This window comes from Balearica regulorum, chromosome 3 (assembly GCF_011004875.1).
Source record: "Balearica regulorum gibbericeps isolate bBalReg1 chromosome 3, bBalReg1.pri, whole genome shotgun sequence".
Classification (NCBI taxonomy): Eukaryota; Metazoa; Chordata; class Aves; order Gruiformes; family Gruidae; genus Balearica; species Balearica regulorum.
Genome location: NC_046186.1, coordinates 102,682,255 through 102,699,631, shown reverse-complemented (window position 1 = coordinate 102,699,631; position 17,377 = coordinate 102,682,255). Strand labels below are relative to the sequence as shown.

Below are 17,377 nucleotides of genomic sequence, written 5' to 3'. Positions count from 1 at the left end.
TACACCTTTCTTTTAGGATGAATTTGTCTAGTCTTGGTAAATCTTTGCTTGACAAATTGTATTGTTTTAATTTCTGTTCTGTCCATAGGTGCTTATAGGCTCAAATAAAGTTACTTCTTAACCATACTTTTTTGGAACTAAACGCATTCAGCTCCATAAATCTGTCACCATGAAGAGTGTTTTCCAGACTTCATCATTCTTATGGATCTTCTCTGCGTCCTTCCCAATTTATACACGTTTCTTGAGCAGTAAAGTTTTAGAGCAAGACACGTAATTCCAGCAGCGGCCATCCACCTGTCAAAGGAAACTGCAGTAAAGGCTCACTGTACTTACACACTTGAGATTTCCACTCTTTATAGGCAATGATATTACACTAGTTTTAGCTATACTGTCACTGTGGGAAATTACAGGTAGCTGTTTGTTTACGAGAAGGTACAAACGTTTTTCAGCGACACTGATTCCCGGATAAGTTTCACCTCTTTTAAGTAAGAGCCTGAATTTTCTGAAGGGAGGCGTTCCGTTATCCATGCTGAAAAGTATACTGCTTGCCTACACCTGCCTCACTGAGTGATGCAGATGACTTTATTGCAGTAAACCACCTCCTTATTATTCACGAGTTCCCCAACTGTAGTTGTTCAAGCTTTATCAGGAATGATTTTATGGTTCCTTTCAGATAACTGAAAGAAATAATTTAATAATATAATAGAAAAAACTATCCCTGCATTAGAAACACCTGCCTTACAAGGAATCCTCACTTCTAATTACATTTTCAGATCTGCCAGTTAGCCATTTTGTAAACACATGTAATTTTTGTAGTGCTCTAATTTCTTAGTCAAAATGTCATGCAGAACAAAGCCTGGGAGCTTACAGAAGTCTTTTAAACCAACACCTTTATCTCACTCAACCACAATCAGAATCTCTCCCTTTTTTCTTATCAAGTTAGCACGATGACTTTTTTAAACCTTTTTGATTGGCGTTGCTTACTTTATTGAATTAGTAACTGAGTCTTGTAACAGCCATTCAGTTGTTATGCTCAGGACTGATATGAGCCTGCAGTTTATTTACCGCTTTTGCTCTTCTTTTTTCCCTGCAGTCCTTTGAAACTTCCTTGTTGTTTCAAAACTCATCAGGAGTTAAACATCAGCCAACTCTTTTAAAACACTTGGTAGGAATTAAACCAGAACTCCCACTGCGAGCCAAAAATGAAGGCATGAGCCAAGGTGTGGATTCTATTTCTAACTATAATCACTGAGTTTTGTAACATCTGGTAAACAACTTAAGGGAAGCCTGTTCCGGCTTTATATCCCATGTTCATACTTGGGCCATAATGTTCTGTCTTAGACCTGAAAATAACCTTCTGTTTTAGGAGGCAGCTGTGGAATCAGTCTAAGGTGTTTGCCAGTTCTTCTTACTATTTAAGATAAAGATAAGTAGAACTGAAAGGCACTAGATTTTTTTTTTTAAGTGGTTTAGTTTGTTTCATTCTGATTGACCAATACTATCAGCTAAACTGCTTCTACTATGTCAAGTAAGTTTGTGTCCACTGATTTTGTACACGGGCCTTTTACACAGCAGCAAAGGAGAGGTAAGATGTTTCATTAACTGGCAAGCAACAACAACTGCCAGGAAAATAGAGTGGGGGCTATAGTATCTGAATCTTCCTGTGTTTTTCAAAGGACCAGATTTCAACCAAATCCCTTTTGTTTTCTGTACTTTTGTCGCATTGACAAGTACCAGATACAAGTACCAGTGAAATTGTAGAAAAGTACTGTTAAATTAATGCCTGGCACAGTAGGAAGGATGATAAATTAGCAAATAAATGAGCTTAACAGAAAGGCTGTTGAATACATTTGCCTAAATGACTGCTGCACTGCCCATGCTGCACGATTCTATTCCCTGGGAAGCGGCAAAATGTAGGCAAGAGATACCGGCTGTTGCAGGAATAGAAATAGTCATGTCCTGAGAGGAGTCAGGTGACACATTGAATCATGATATGCTTCTATAGGTGAAACCTTCCTCCCCCCTCCTCCAGTTAATTATTCCCAGTTAAGGTTTTAACCATAAACTATAGCCAGTTCTTAAACACTTCAGCTAGAACACGAGATCAGAAGGCAAGTGATGTCTAATTTTTGCTTTTCTAAAAGCAAAAGAAAAAACCCCAAACACCTGTCATTTGGGATGCAAAGTTTGCATGTTATTTTCTTTTTAGTTCTTGGTCGTTGCTAGTTGTTGTTAAAAAGTATTCAGAGGATCACCTGCAGAATGGGCAGATGATCCTTTTCTCCTTACGTAGCTCTTGCCGAGGAGCAGCCCGTGTGGCTGGGCCAGGCTGCTCTGTGTGGTGTGGTCGCAGCTGACTTTCAAACAGAACTCTAAGGAGTGCATGTGAAAGCCAACAACGTGACCTGAAAACCTACAAATGACTTCCACTCTTAGCCCCTTCATTCATGCATCTGGGGAGCATGCCAGGTCACCACGGGGCGAGGTCATTTTAGGAAGAGAAGCATAGGAGGGGAGAGGCTTAGTAAGGAAGCAGCCTGCAGCGCTGCTGGCAGCCAATGGGCACTGGGAGCCCGGCGAAACTCAGCAGCCCTGGAATCATGAGAAGGGAAAAACGTGAATGAGAAAAAATAGTAGTGAGAAAAGAGAAACTGGAGATATCAGGGCTAGAAGGTGGGGAGGTAAGTAAATCCCTTAGCAGACATGTCACCACACCAGGATGTGCTGCAGGACTCCTCAGTCCGCCTCACGTGGCAGAGGCACATAGAAAACACGACAGTCTGGGCAATGAAACCTGGCGCCTATTAGGTAAGGGGAAGCAGAGCTGCTATGAGACATTCTGGCCCAGGAGCTTATGCTAACTACTCAAAATAACAAAACTATAATTCAGCAGAATAGTACTTGTTTGAATAAGCTTAATGCCACCTGTATTTATAGTAAAAATATCAGTGAAATACTAGACAAAGTCTGTTTAAAACCTGTGGCTCTTTGACCTGGAACATTTTATTTTCTTGTCCTTGGCATGGCTCGGTGAAGACTGAGCCTTGCCTTGGGTAGACAGTTGTTGTCCTGCCTCACACGTGCACAGACAGACAGCACGTGCAGAAGAGTGGAGGGGCACAGATGTCACTTTTCCCCAAGGCCTCACAACAAGTCATTGGCACTGCCACGAAAGAAGCCAGGTACCATGACCGGTGGTACTGTTGCACAGACACTACAGCAAGCTGCCTTGTCATTTTTCTTATGTCTGCAGAATGCAAAGTCTTTAATCAGAATTGGGGGGTACTTTGATTGGGCACTGTACAAACCTAGATAAAAGGGGAAGGTATTAGTCTCTGCATGAATGCGATTGAGCAAGTACATTTTGTTATTTGTTCCAGTGAGTTGTATAATCCTGCTTCCCAGTCATCCAAATAGGATTTAGCATTGTCAACATGTTTTTCTTAATAGGATGATGCTATGAACTCATGTCCATGCAAGACTGGAAAGCCAGATTACATGCCTCGGGAGACTATATATCCGGTTTTAGCTATTTGTGAAATCTGTTTTTTTTTCAATGACCATGCCTCAGCCTTGAGGCCACCTTTCGGGGGAATTGTTAAGAGGTGGTGTGTCCCATACAAGAGCCATCGCAAACTTCAGAGGAGCCAACCGTTTAGCACAGTATCTGAGTGGTAAAAAAAAAAAAAAATCTCAGCTATTCCTTTTCAGAAAGAAATATCACTTTCTTTAAGATTAACTAAAACCCTGTAACCCTTCTGCTAATGTGCAATACTAAATTCAGGTCAGTGCATCTCCCCTTCAAAAGAAAATCTGCAGTAAATGCTGCTTTGCCAAGTTGCAAGCATTATTCTGACATATTACTAGTGAGATGTGCTGCAGTTACACCACTTCAGAGGAGAAAGAGTTGCTTCTTCTTAGCAGAAAAACTGCAGGTAATTGTAAGCGTAAATTCTAGTACATTGCCACAATAGCAGTGTAAGGGGGCAAGGGGGCCCTAGGCTAATCAAGATCCAGTCGTGCATTTTGTCGGGAATAAGCCCGTATTATTCAAAGTCACTTCGCACCGCCAGAAGTCACATTTCACCAGCTCACCTGAAGCCTTGCTAGCCCTCTAGAATTACCTGTTTGAGGCATCTCTGCAGCTGTACCCAGAGGGCAAGGAGCAGAGCAGGTCTCTCTGCTGGCCTGCCTGGCAGCACTGGCATGTGCCACCATGTGCCAGAGCTCCACAGGGCAAGGAAATTCTGAGAGCTGCATTTTCAACCCAAAAGAGCCATATACAACTTACGGGACGTCGGTGGACCCAACTTTACTGATATTTTCTGTGTGAATCTTTAGTTTCAGCTAGAACTGCTGGGGCTATTATTTTTTAAACACCTTCTACAAAGAGAAAACTGTTGTTGCACATCACAATTCATATCCCTTTTCTCAGAGCTATGCTTGGAAGGAACACAGCAAGTAAAAAGGGTTGAAAATTTTGGTCATGCATCATTCTTGTTTGATTTGCTAAAAGTATGGTTCTGACAAAAGACGGTGAATTGCGAGAGGCTTTGCATTGTCCATGAATATGCCCCTGTGGGCATCTCTGGTCTTGGGTAACTCATATCCCCTTCTTATTCCTATGTATTCTTATTATTATTTTATAATACTTAGTATATACTGTAATAAATACAAAAATATATAATATGATCTATAGCAATAATGCTTATTATGAGAATAAGTATCCATATTCGTACTTTCACTTGCATATATTCAGTGAGATTGGAAGATCCAAAGGACTATGTCTGTTTCTGTCCTTTTTGTGTGTGAGATGCTAGCAGAAGTGTCGCTCTACACTTCTCAGCCCAAGTTTCATCAATACAGAAAGCGCACTTTCTTGGCATTACAACCTGAACAGAGCACAGTGGCAGTCTGGCTTTGATCACTCAACTCTTAGTCCATAGACTTGAATCCTTACTTGATTGTCTCAGCTTTTCTTCTGTTTTGACCTGCCTCAGCTCCTGTCTAGGACAGGGGAAAGAGTGCTCAGGCGGTAGAAACAAAATATTGCCATACTCTCTTAGCCCTCCAGTAGCTCATTACTTACTGTGTGAGTGATGTAATGGAGTCCTGGCTTGCATTTATTTCAAATTCAGATGTGTGCTGAGCATGGAAGCAGCAAGCGCCAACCATAAAAAGTAGCGTGATTGTCTCCTCTGCCTGATACTTGGTATTAAGAGGAGGAGACAGAACAGTCTTTAGTGGCAAAAAGAAGAATGAAGAGTAACACTCTATGACTTGACCATTGATTGAAATGGAAATGGTTGTGTTTCCGTATTTACATGTACAGACAAGGATCAGCAGAAAAGAGACAGACTAATTCAAGCCCTTGAGAAATACAAAAAGCATCTTGTACATGGTCTTCCTACCTCACCGTTCAACTCCAGAAGTGTTTCTCCAAGCCAGCAGAAGGTATGTGATATTCTGACAGCGTAGAACTTGTCACACAGGTAGTACCAAGTTGCATGATAGAAACTGGTTTCCCCTTAGTTAGCTGTACTCTGAAGTGCTGGGGAGTGCCTGTAACACAGCAGTTAAGTGCAGCTTTATTCATTGTGGCTTTTTATAGTCTAGTTAAACAGAGATAATATTTGTCTCTCAGTTTTGCCAACTGGCAGCTATCCTCTCATCTCACTGTTGCTAACCCTACATGGCCTACAATGACAGGTACCCATGTCATGACTACACGTACATGACAAAAATGGGTCCCTGTGCTGGTGGCATGAATGTGCACATGTCACTCACAAACCCACATGCGTTCTCTTTACTCCTTTGGCAAATGGAATTAGAATTTTTAACAAAGTATTACATGGGTGCTCGGAAAAAAATTGAGTGAATTTATTGAAATAATATGCTGATGTGTGTAACAACACTCTTATTAGGATGATTTCTATACACAATATTTTCAAGAGAACTAAATTCCAATGATTTTCTAGTATTCCCACTGAACACAATGCAATAACTTTGCACTGTTTTACAGTATTCTCTGAATTTCAGAATGTTATTTACTGGTAAAAGCAAGAGCCTAAAGTAATTAATCAGATACCAGAAATTGTACAACCTCATGCTAGTGTGAGTAGGCCTGTTCTTCACCAAATTCTGCCAGTGGACCTCACCTCAATAGACAAAGTCTTGCAAAACATTTCATTCTGCCAGTCCGAAGTCTCTGTGGGCCAAAAATGCCTCAGCAGACTATATTTACATTGCAAAACTTTCTATTTGTTGAGAATTATAGTGGGTTTACCACTAGATTACTAATGATGCTGTTTATAAAGAATGTCATCCAATTCAAACGTGCATTATTTTGACTTGTAAAATCTTGCTCCCACTGAGAAAAACAGCAAAATGATAGACCACAATTTCACCTGTGGTATTTATGAGGATAACAGTGGCTCTGTTTGGCTTCAAACTCATGAGATGGAGTCATGCTCACACCTGCATGGGCATTCAAGGAGAGAGAATACAAGATGGCATGGAAGACGGTCTGTGAGATTGTCATTGAGACATCAGTTCCATAGGTGAGAATACACAACATCCAAGAAAGAAAAGAAAATCTCCTGTTCTGCCTCTGTGGGCCCTGGCAAGCAAAATGGAATTTCCCAAGACTACTTGTCATTAGCAACCTCAGCCTTGTAAAGAGAAGGAAATAAAAAGAAACTAGAAAAGGGACTCGCTAACTAGCTCTAGCACAGTGGCAGGGTGGCTTTACTCCTAACTGCAGTTCCTGAAACTCAGCCAGTCATCTAGTCATTGAGATAGTTTGATTCACACAGGAGGAATTTTGCTTCACACAGGAGGAATTTTAAGAAACTGTTTTAAAACTCTTTTAAAATTCCTTGTGTGTGAATCAATTTGTAGGAGACAGTTTCTTCAGTGAGTTACGTTTGTGATTTTTCTATTATTTTGTTCTTTAACTTACAGGCAAGGTGGTCACTGTTGGAAAACGGTCACCTATATGTGATGTCTGGTCAGAACAACCGTTCCAGGACAAAGAGAGAGCAGCCCCCCTCCGCATCTTTTCAGAAGTTCACTTCAAGGACTCTGATGCCAGCTCCTACTGCAAGAAAGACTATCCAAAATACTGCTCGGCATGCTTTGTCTCAGACTCCTGGTCACAACTCTGGTACAGACAGATCATCTGCTTCACCACTTCTGCAGCCTCATGTGCATTTAGGCAGTCACACCAGGAAGAATGCATTACAAAACTCTTTAAATAAAACATACTCTGGGGACCTCCTTGACAAACATTCAATTTACTTCACAGAAAAGAAGCAGCGTTTTACCCCTCAAATCTTAAAGACATCACACCAATCCTTTCTTGTAAAACAGAGGTATTATAATCCTCCTCCCAAAAGAAAGAGCTCCTCCTCTGGCAGACCATCACTTAAATCAGCAGGCATCAGTAATGAAAAGAAAGGAGAGTTGCACAGGTACTTACTCAGGTTTTTTATACATCGGTGCTAAAAGTTAAGTAATTTTCCTTTCAAATACATCATTTTAAGCATAACTGGTTTTCCCTGTGCTTTTAATCTTTCAGATTTTTAGAAGATGCGCATGTGAGACCACATTCGGATCACTTTACTCAGCAGCCAGTTCAGGTTGGTGTACCCAATTTGTTACAAAGAAAAAACAATGGAGCCCACTGTTCATACACAAAAGTTGTCCCAGTTGTGTGGAAATGAAATCGATAATGGAATCATTGGCTTTGGCGAACATATGTTAAGAACGAGACCAAAAAATCAAATCATCTTGTGATAAGTCACTAAGATTGCAATTGAGAAATCTAGCATGTATGGCTAGATAGGGCCAACAGACTTCTGTGAATAAAATAGGAACGGCTAAAGTAACTGGTCTCTGGAAACCGCAAATGAGGCATTATGTCATGTGAAAACCAGTGTATTCCAACACAAATCTGTTGTTCCGAGCTTTTTCCTGCTTGACTGACATCTTGCTGCACTCTTAACATTTCAAGCGGTCATTTCAGCTTTTGATTGATTTACAGCCCTTCACTCCATCCAAATAATAACAGAAACATCCAGGCAAAGTGCGAATCATTCAGCCTATGGTCAGTGCTGTAGTCTGCCATACAGGACTTTGTCTGGAAGTTGCACTCCATTAGTCACCTGGATTTTTAAGATGAATGGGGGATTAATTTAATAAATTTTAGTGCTCTTAAAAATAAGGGATGCTTAACAGTAGCCAAAGCCATGCATGATAGAGAGGTTTTGTAAGATTCCTTGGCCTGCCCATCCCTTTACAGCATCAGTGTTGAACTTCTATACGTGATTTGTGCTAGCCCTACGCTAGCTGGGACTATTCCATTCCTTGTTCCAACCACCAAAACCTTATTTTACAACATCAACAAGAGAAGCTCCTATTCTCATTTGATTATCTGCAGCAAAAGATAATTTCAATATCAATCTGATTTTCTAAGTCTTCTTTCAAAGATACGAATGTATTTTGCACATCCTTTTAAAGAAAAAGCTGTCTTATCTGAATGGGGTTTGCAAATATTTACTATTTTGTCAGAACTTCTGATTTCCTTTATAGCATTTGCATAATTTTTCTCAGGTTATACAAGCTTGTTTCCATTTCTGCTAAGAGGAACCTGCCTAATAAGGATACTTTTTCTTTATTTATATGAGTGATTGACACTCAAGACATTTATTTCACATGAGCTGGTCTGTCACTTCAGTATGATGTTGTTGTGATTCTGATACTTTATGAAGTCAGATCCTTTCCTCCTGGTGCTCTTAATGGAAATATAAAATGTTAATACCAAGATAATAAAAAATCTACTTCTCTTTACTTGTTTGTGGCAGAACCATGAATTATGGATTCCCGATTCTGAAATGCCACTTTCTCCAGGATCACAACTTGAAGAAAAGTAAGTTAAATATTTGTTTGTCCCTTTTAACTGTTTCTAAGGTTTATATCAAATTATTAAAGTAGGAATCTAGTGGAAAATTGAAAACATGGCACCAGAGCCAATTACCAATGGCTGTATGTTGTGAGTAGAAGAGACTCTATTAGGGATACAGGGTTCAGCTAATTGCTTGAGAAGTGTGGGATCAGAAAGTTGGAAGAGATTTTCTGAGTCATGCTCCCTGCCCCCTCTTATTCTAGGTAAACTAAATATGTTAAGAATAAGTAAATAATAAATAAACAATGTTAATAATTTATCTTCTGATACCTACACTTTGTGCATGAGAACTATTTTCATTTAACTTATTATTCACAAAAGGCATAGATATTCTTGATTAATGAAATTAATGGATTAAAGTAATGGATTAAAGTAATTAGGGAGCTGACCAACAGAGCTATGAAAATCAGTCATTTAAAAAGTATAAACCTCAATGGTAAAAAATGAAGACTAATAAACAGATTCATCATTGTTGAATATGTTGGCAAAATTCTTTATTTGAATTAGTTTAATTACCCTAAAACTGCTACCTCTTTGGATGGTATTGTAAACCTTATTTGTATTCAGTGTATGTTAAAGAAAGATGCTGACAGCTTCTGTATTTGTATAGAGAAGAAGAGGAGCTTCAATTTCTTCAAGATCTTACAAATGATATTTTGATTAGAAGTTGTTATCACAAAAAGTAAGTGCTTTACATTTCTTATTTATTCCTTTGAGTAACAAAATTTGGACAGATTATTCAATCAGTGTAAACAATTGGTGGTTTTAATGAGATTAAAGTGAAATTTGAGATCAGTTCAATTTGATGAATACTTTTGTGACTGCACTTTATAGGAGTCATGATTTAAACTATGTAGCTGAACAGAAAATATTTTCAGCCAGCCTCGTATTTCCCACTGATTTCTAGTAGAAGCGTGGAAACATCATGTTCTCTGACCCTGTTCTCAAGCTCCTTCCCTTATATAGTACGGTGATAGACATTATTGTTACAACAGTCTCATTCCAGTTCCCAGTCAATCCTGGTCTAGCAAGCCATGGAGCTGCAATGAGTCTTCTCTAGCAAAGTGCATCACAGCAAAAGATTTTTGTATTTGGAGTGTTTCCTCCCTCATGTAAGAGCAAAATAAATAAATGCAGTAATGCCTTTCTTCAGGATGTATGTGCTATCAGGTTAATGATCCACACATAAAGGCTACAGCCCAGTGCACCCAGTGCTGCTGGTGTCTAACTGAAGCATCCTTTTCTAGTTTCATGTTCCGTATGTGACTTCCCATCACACACACACCACCTCGCACTCCCATTTCTATTAAAATTATCACATTTCTAACATTTAGAGAGGCATGATAAACCACAGGCCCGTTTGTAGGCCTGTTAAAAGCAACAATGCTGTGTGCTCCTTTTCCATGCCATTTCTTCTCCTGCATCTTAAATCAGAGAAACTCTTCATTTGGTAGAGGATTTAGCCCCAACGTTTAAGATGTTGGTCTCTATCAGGTGCTGTGCTTTGATGCTGGAGAGGTGCTAACCCCCTGAAATCAATCAAACTCAGTCTGACACCAAATCAAGATATTTCCCTTTCAATCTAGAGGATTTCAGTTAAAATCCCTAAGGCTCTTTTAAATATATTTTTAAGCGACCGCTAACACAAGTGGTTAGTTTGTTTTCTGAGAAATCAGTTAAAGGTGAGAGTTCTCTTCCTTCCTTCTAGGTACAGCAGTTTTCACACAAACTTCAAGGCCCAAATTAGAAGTGCATTTTCTGGTTACACTGGGAGGAACAGTAGCAGATTTGAAAAACACCAAGTCACCACACATTGAAAAGGCTGCTAAGTATCATGCCTGCCCATACATACAGTTAGAAAAAAGATAACATTAAAATAAAATGAAGCCTCAAAAAGCTACTGCGTGGCAGCCCTCATATTAACATGAGGATTAGCATCCTTCAGAAAATAAGGTTTATTCTCTATGGATAGTGAAAACCAAATGAGAGAACACAAACTTGTACTTGTATGATGCGACAGCAGCAGGGATCGTGTGTGTGGTCCACATTGAGTCCAACTCAGAACACCGTGGGGTGCCAGGGCGTCCGTGCTCAGGCTTGTAGGGTGAACGGACCTCTCTGTTGACTTGAGATGGAGGTTGTTTAGATGCTGAGCACTCTTCCCTCACAAACACAAGTTACTAAAAATACACAAAAAATCATCCAATGTTTTCTTGGGTAGTATCTAATAATAGAACTTAATTTCTCCCCAGAATAAATGTGAATAATCAATAGTGGCCTTTCATTTTAAATCAAAAGTTGAATTTCTAAATAGATTTTGTGTCAGACTAGAAAAGACACAACTAATGGCCTCAGCTAACCTGCCACAGGATTAATATGATAGATGCATGTTTTAAAATCTCAATTTATTTAGACCAGTTTCTCTACAGATAAAATTGTAACTGCCCTCCCAATTCAAATACACAGCACACAACCAAAACAGCTCTGCTGAGCCCTCCAGCCCATTGCAGATATTTTCAGGTTTTATGATTATCTGAAAATACAACCATTGGGTTAGATTTAACTGAGTTATGATTCCAGAACCTAGAGACCTAATAATTTCCATAGTCAGCTAGGTCTTTATTTTTACTGATGCTCATCACCATGGCTGGTCATAGCCATCAAGAAAAATACTGAGAGCACTTTCTGAAGGCATCTCTTTCCTTAGTACGCCTAGTTAACAAAACCGTGACTGTGAAAGTTCAACCTTCAGTGTTTCTCTTAAAAGTTACGAAAAAGGAGGCCCAAGAACAAAGAGACCACACAAATTACCTTCACAGGTCTAAAATTGTTAGAGGCAGTTCAAAAGTCATCCTGGAGTAACGCAGTATCTTAGGCAAAGGAACTACAGCTACAAATGAATCTGGGAAGCTGCTTGCGGTACTGCCCAGTACCCTCAGTAGTTTCACCCAGTTAACATGGTGGGACAGTACTTGACAGTAGCAACAGATACAGGCCCCACCAAAATACACAGCGGGATTACTAGGTTGCGACAGAGAGCACCAATACTCATATTTGTATTAAATATGGAAGAAGCAGCTGGGATTATATACATGAAAACTGTCTCATTCAGAGTTCCTGCTCTGCCGCAGACAGCATGCATTTGGAATGAGAATATTCAACAACCTTAAAATGTTTAACATTTTACCTTTTGAATTAATTTACAGGTATGGTAGGGACAGGGAGGGGATGGAGCAAAAGTGAAAAGTTGGGATGTGTTTTCAATGATCTGAAAGACAGGCTGAGTGGTATTTTTCATTTGGAAGTAGGTGGCCTTTGAATAGTCTTTTTTTTTTCCACTGATGTTCGTTTTTTTTTTTTTTAAGGGCATTGGAAGATGTATTTCAAATGCACATTAAAAGTAAGAGGCATAACCTTGATGAGGTGAGCAAAAAACATCTATTATTAAATACTCTGTCATCTTCAGTAGAAATGTTGTACATCAATGCTGAGCAACAATTTATGGCAGATCGACTGCTACACAATTTAAATGCAAGGCGAGGAGAAACTACTTCTACAAAAGCAGCAGGAAGGGTGTTTTCCATGGAGGACTGGTAAAGAGATATTTTTCTGTACATTTTTGTGTGTTAGTTTAATAAGGTTTCTAAAAGATAGATAATGTACTTAGTGTGCAGAATGGCTTTAATTACATAAAACCTGTTTACGAAGAATATTTGTTGTTGCAGTTTTTTGCTGTGACTGCTATTTTCTGGAGCAGACCAGCAAGAGACCCACTTGTAGGCTATGACTATATCCAGTAAGAATACCTTGGTTTTTAATAGCTTGCTTTTAGGAGTTTGGTCACCAGAGCAGAATATAAAACTCTAAGTACAACATTAAGTCTCCCCATGTGATGTCTGTCAAGAATTATACACCTCAGAATGCTTATCTGAAAATCTGACATGCTAAGAGGGAAACAGCCTGTGGAGAGACAATAGGAAATGCCAAGCACAAATACACGACCACAGTCTTGTCTCTTTCCTCTGCAAGTCTGGTATCTTATCTAGGATGAGCGAAAACACCTCTGCCTGTTTTAATGCAGAGCTTAGAGTCCTCTCTTGAGAGCAGGGCTTATAACTGCTCTTTGAAAAATTGGAAAGAACATACTGTTTTCCTTTTAAAAGTCATTCACAGAGAAGATGGTATTAGCAGTGTCATCGTTATCTTTGCTGTTACCCCAGATCAGTTGAAGCATTTGCCCGTGAAATGGGGTAGGCAGATTCCAAGGTCTCCCAGTCTGAGGAAGGCACAAATCCAACACCATAGCTCGTGAGCAGATGACTCTACTGGACTTTTGAACTAGATACTCTAGGTTAGATAGCAGGAGCAAAATGGGACACACTAGCACTATAAGTTGAGGTTGCAGCACTCATTTTAAAGTCACTAAGTTTTCCTCCTTCCCAATAACTGTGAAATATGAATCCTTTCTTCTTTACAGTCTCTGTATTAAAGAAAGGAAAAAAAAAAAAAAAAAAAGGAAGGAAAAACACATTCCTAAGGGCCTGGAGCAGAACTCTGAGCTCCACAGAGGGTGCAAAAGTTTAGTCACAGTCTTCCACTTGCATTGCCTGCCAACTGCTTGTTGGAGGGTCCCTGCCCACACTTCTCCCATGTCCTGCAGGGAGTGAGGCTGCTGATTTTAGCCTCGAGAGGGATTTGATGCTTAGGTCCTCCTCTAGATTTGACTTTAAGGGCCTTTGTACAAGAAGGCATTTCATTCAGTCTGATGATCCAGAGGATTCACAGTTAGGGGTTTGGACCTGGCATTCTAAAGCTCATATTGCTGCAGCAGATTCAAGTGGGAGCATGTCTGAGGAACTGGCATAGCGTGGCTTTTAAATGGGCTACCTTTGCTTATTTGTTTCTGCAAATTTGTAATGCTGCCATTTAGTATTGCACTTTCTTCAACACTAGGCATGTGGGAGTCACACATATGCTTTGCACAGTGAATAAATAGCAATCAAAGAAATTACAAAATAATTAGAACGCAGAAGGTTATTTTGTCTTTCAAAATGCCACAATTAGGAGAGAGATGGTGTTTCGGTATCTGTTTAGATGCTGGTCTGAGTGACAGTCAGTAGGCAGCAAGAGTGTTTGAGGAATGATCTGAGCTGAAATTAGTGAATTTTAAGTCAGTTTTGTGGGAAAAAAAATCAGCAACAGAATCTCAATTTGAGAGGATATGTAATTTACATCTGACTAGAGGATGCTGAGCATATTTCTAAGGTCAACTCCTGCAAGGCCCTGAGTGCCTTAGAGATAGAGCTGAATATCCTTTAATAGGAAACTGAAGGTACTTGATTCCTTCTTCCAGAAGGCTCCTAGCACTTCCAGAAGGATGAGTTTGTAAACAGTAGTGAATTTTGACTATATCCTGTTGTGACATGTTTGATACCTAGCAATGAATTGTTCTGTGCCTGAGTAGAGCTTAAGCCTGATGTTTTCCTCTGCAAAAATACGAGCTGAAGACTTTGAAGAAACTCAGAAAAGATGAATAAAATTAATTGGCAGAGAACAGATTTAAAGGATTTTAAACCACATATTTGCATGTTTAGTCATGCAACGATGAAAGGAAAAATATCAAAACTGCCTCTATATATTAGAAGGATATAGCATGTGCAGGAGAAAGAAGCATTCTTTGGAAAGATTAAATGAGAAGCGTAACCTACACCAGAAGAAGCTTCTGGGCAATGACATTTATTAGAACAGGCACAATTCCCACAAGAGAAGTAATGGAAACTGAATTGCTTTGAGACTTTCAAAAGTGAATTGGCCAGTGGATGGAAAGGAATTCCACAGCAAGTGGACTTTTTGTCCTACAAAAAAAAAAAAAAAAAAAAAAAAAAAAAAAAAAAAAAAAAATTTTTCTCTTTTAGGTTCTTGTCTTCAAACCAAACTCTTTTTATTCTCTATCAGTTTTCTGGACCAGACAGACAAAATAAGAAGATGGAAACATTTGTCAAGGTCTTTGCAGTGTTTTTTTACCCATGCTGGATGCCCGCCAACTTGTTATTTGGGTACTTCCCTAGGCTCTGCTCTTCTGTGTACTTGCTGTACAAAACCAACACCCCTCTCCAAGTTCCTGCTGGCACTTACCCCAGCACAGTTTGAGATCTGTTCCCTAAAACAACAGGTTTACTGCCCATTCAGGCAATTCAAATGCATTGCCTGACCCACCATCCATGTTCAGCCATGCATCAGCCAAGCAACGCCCACTGCTTACCAGGGAATTTACGACTATAGTACCTATAGCCTCTTCTCCAGCTTTGAGAAAGAGTAGCACCATCACTCCAGGGAGAAGGATATGCACTCAATGGGATGTTACATGGGGACTGAGGAGTAGAAGAAAGCAATTAATTGCCTAAAATTAATTCTATTAAAAAAAAAAAAAAAAAGGTAACTGCATAGCAGGGAAGGAGAGAGTGAAGAAAGAATATAGTAAAAACATACATGGAGGAAAGGATAGTGCATCCAGGACAAGAGCCTTTTAAAACAACTAGCACCTTCCACCTTGATGTTATTCTCTATGTACCTACATGGCATAGTTAGTGATGTAAAATGGGGGCACAGAGGGCACTTCTTTCACTGGACTCTAGCCTAAGGCAATTTTCAACCTGGTTCATCAAGGTATGTCTGAGGAACAATTTTCTTTGCTTTAGAACATGTGATTTCAAATAATGTGCCCAGGAGAAAGCATGCACCACTCCTCCCACCAAGATATATTTCTGTTGTTCACACTGTTTTACTACCTCTGCAGACTGCATTCTGTGGTCTGCTTAGAATCTTCAGCTGAGGGTGCTTTTCATCTACCCAGCCCTGGAGGTTCAAACATTCCTTTATGTTTTAGAACTATAATTTTTTTCTAGCACACTTACTTATTAAGAAACTGGAGAGTTTTTCTAACACATTTTCACAGAGTGAACAGGCTCCCCCATTTTCTGTAGTAATGAAATGGTCTCCACTCAGGAAAGTTTGTAAAAGTTGGTTTTTTTTTTATGTAGCCACTTGCTCAAAGCCAACATCAGGCAGTTTTATACCTTCAGAAGCACAAGGATGACATTTCGGCTGCAGAATAGTGGTCTCAAAACCTGATCCATACTCAGATACAATTCAAGAAGCCATCAATTCCATGAAAAATATTTCCTTAAAAAGAAAAAAATGCTGGTTCTTGCAAGGAGATAAAAGAGAAACTCTTAGAATCCAGGAGAGTGGGGAAAATGTCACTCCTGGGCTTGAAATAGCCACTGAAATGGGTCTGTAAACGTATCATTTCAGGAAATTGATAGGGAACTAACACAGCACCTTCAAGGGTGCGGGATCCGGTACCCATCTGTCTTCCAGTGAGCAAACTGTTCCAAGTAACTTATTTCCTGGAATTTTAGCATATAAAGCCAAAAGCTCCTAAAAACACAAAGTAATATCCTACACTTGTTTTATGCCTTTGCTTTTAGGAGGATCATAAAGTGTTTGTTCTTAAAAAAAAAAATTTGAAAAAAAAATGCAGTGTAAAGACACCAAAAGCTTTACCTCAGGTGAGGGGCAGGTGGAAGACAGCTGATAAATGGCATCCAACAGTGTTACCAAACATTTCGGGGCAGGAAGACAGAATAGCATAGGCAGCTGAATGCAGCAGCGGTGTGGAAGCTGAAAGGCCATCTTATTCAACCAAATAAAATTATTTGCTTTGATTACTGTGTGAGTATAGCCTCAGTGATAAGACCTGGCAGGAAGTCTCATAGGGTCTTTCATAGCTAGTAGCGGAAAGGTCTATTTTTACATTTCTAAGGCAAAAAAATCCTCTTTGATGTACCACGCCCCAGCACTATCCTTAGTCACACTGAAGCAGACACAGGAGAAAGCAACCTCTGCTTAATCCCTGGCACTATCTCCTACACGTTCTCTACCCTTCCCTTCTTCAAAGGCCATACCCTTTCCACTTAGCCCATCACATCTCTTGGGATTGCCTTCGGAGGAGATGTATCAGCAGACGACTGTGGTTTAGGATGCTAATGCAATAATTACTGGCTTAATCATCAAAGTGAATAAGCAATTTACAAACAGTCCCTTTCAGCACTGTGCACTGTTACCATTTAAATACAGTTTTTTGTAATGTACCATAATTAGATACTGCGCATGGGAAAGTTTTAAAAGTAAACCAGTAAAAATGAAAATGACTGCTCTGAGATGAGCACAGGACCCAAGTTTATTCTTCTCACAACAGAAAATGTCAGTAAACTGGTATGTGGAAACTTTCTTCCAAACCAGTACTGACCCAGTGGCCCCATCACAGGCAGAAGGGGAAATGTCCTGTGAAACAAGTTCTCTTCTGCATGGGACTTAAAGTAGGAATTTTGTATTTTGGCAAAGTGGCAT

The 17,377-nt window shown here is 39.6% G+C and overlaps 1 protein-coding gene across 1 annotated transcript in view; it reads left to right on the top strand.

Moving 5' to 3' along the window:
• LOC142601213 (spermatogenesis-associated protein 7 homolog) overlaps positions 1–12,562 on the top strand; it is a 40,305-nt gene extending 27,743 nt beyond the window's left edge. The window contains exons 5-10 of the mRNA XM_075750003.1: positions 5,333–5,454; positions 6,964–7,472; positions 7,580–7,640; positions 8,865–8,929; positions 9,576–9,647; positions 12,331–12,562. Coding sequence (XP_075606118.1) covers positions 5,333–5,454; positions 6,964–7,472; positions 7,580–7,640; positions 8,865–8,929; positions 9,576–9,647; positions 12,331–12,562 — 1,061 coding nt within the window. The remainder of the gene's footprint in view (positions 1–5,332; positions 5,455–6,963; positions 7,473–7,579; positions 7,641–8,864; positions 8,930–9,575; positions 9,648–12,330) is intronic.
• Positions 12,563–17,377: the final 4,815 nt, after the last annotated feature.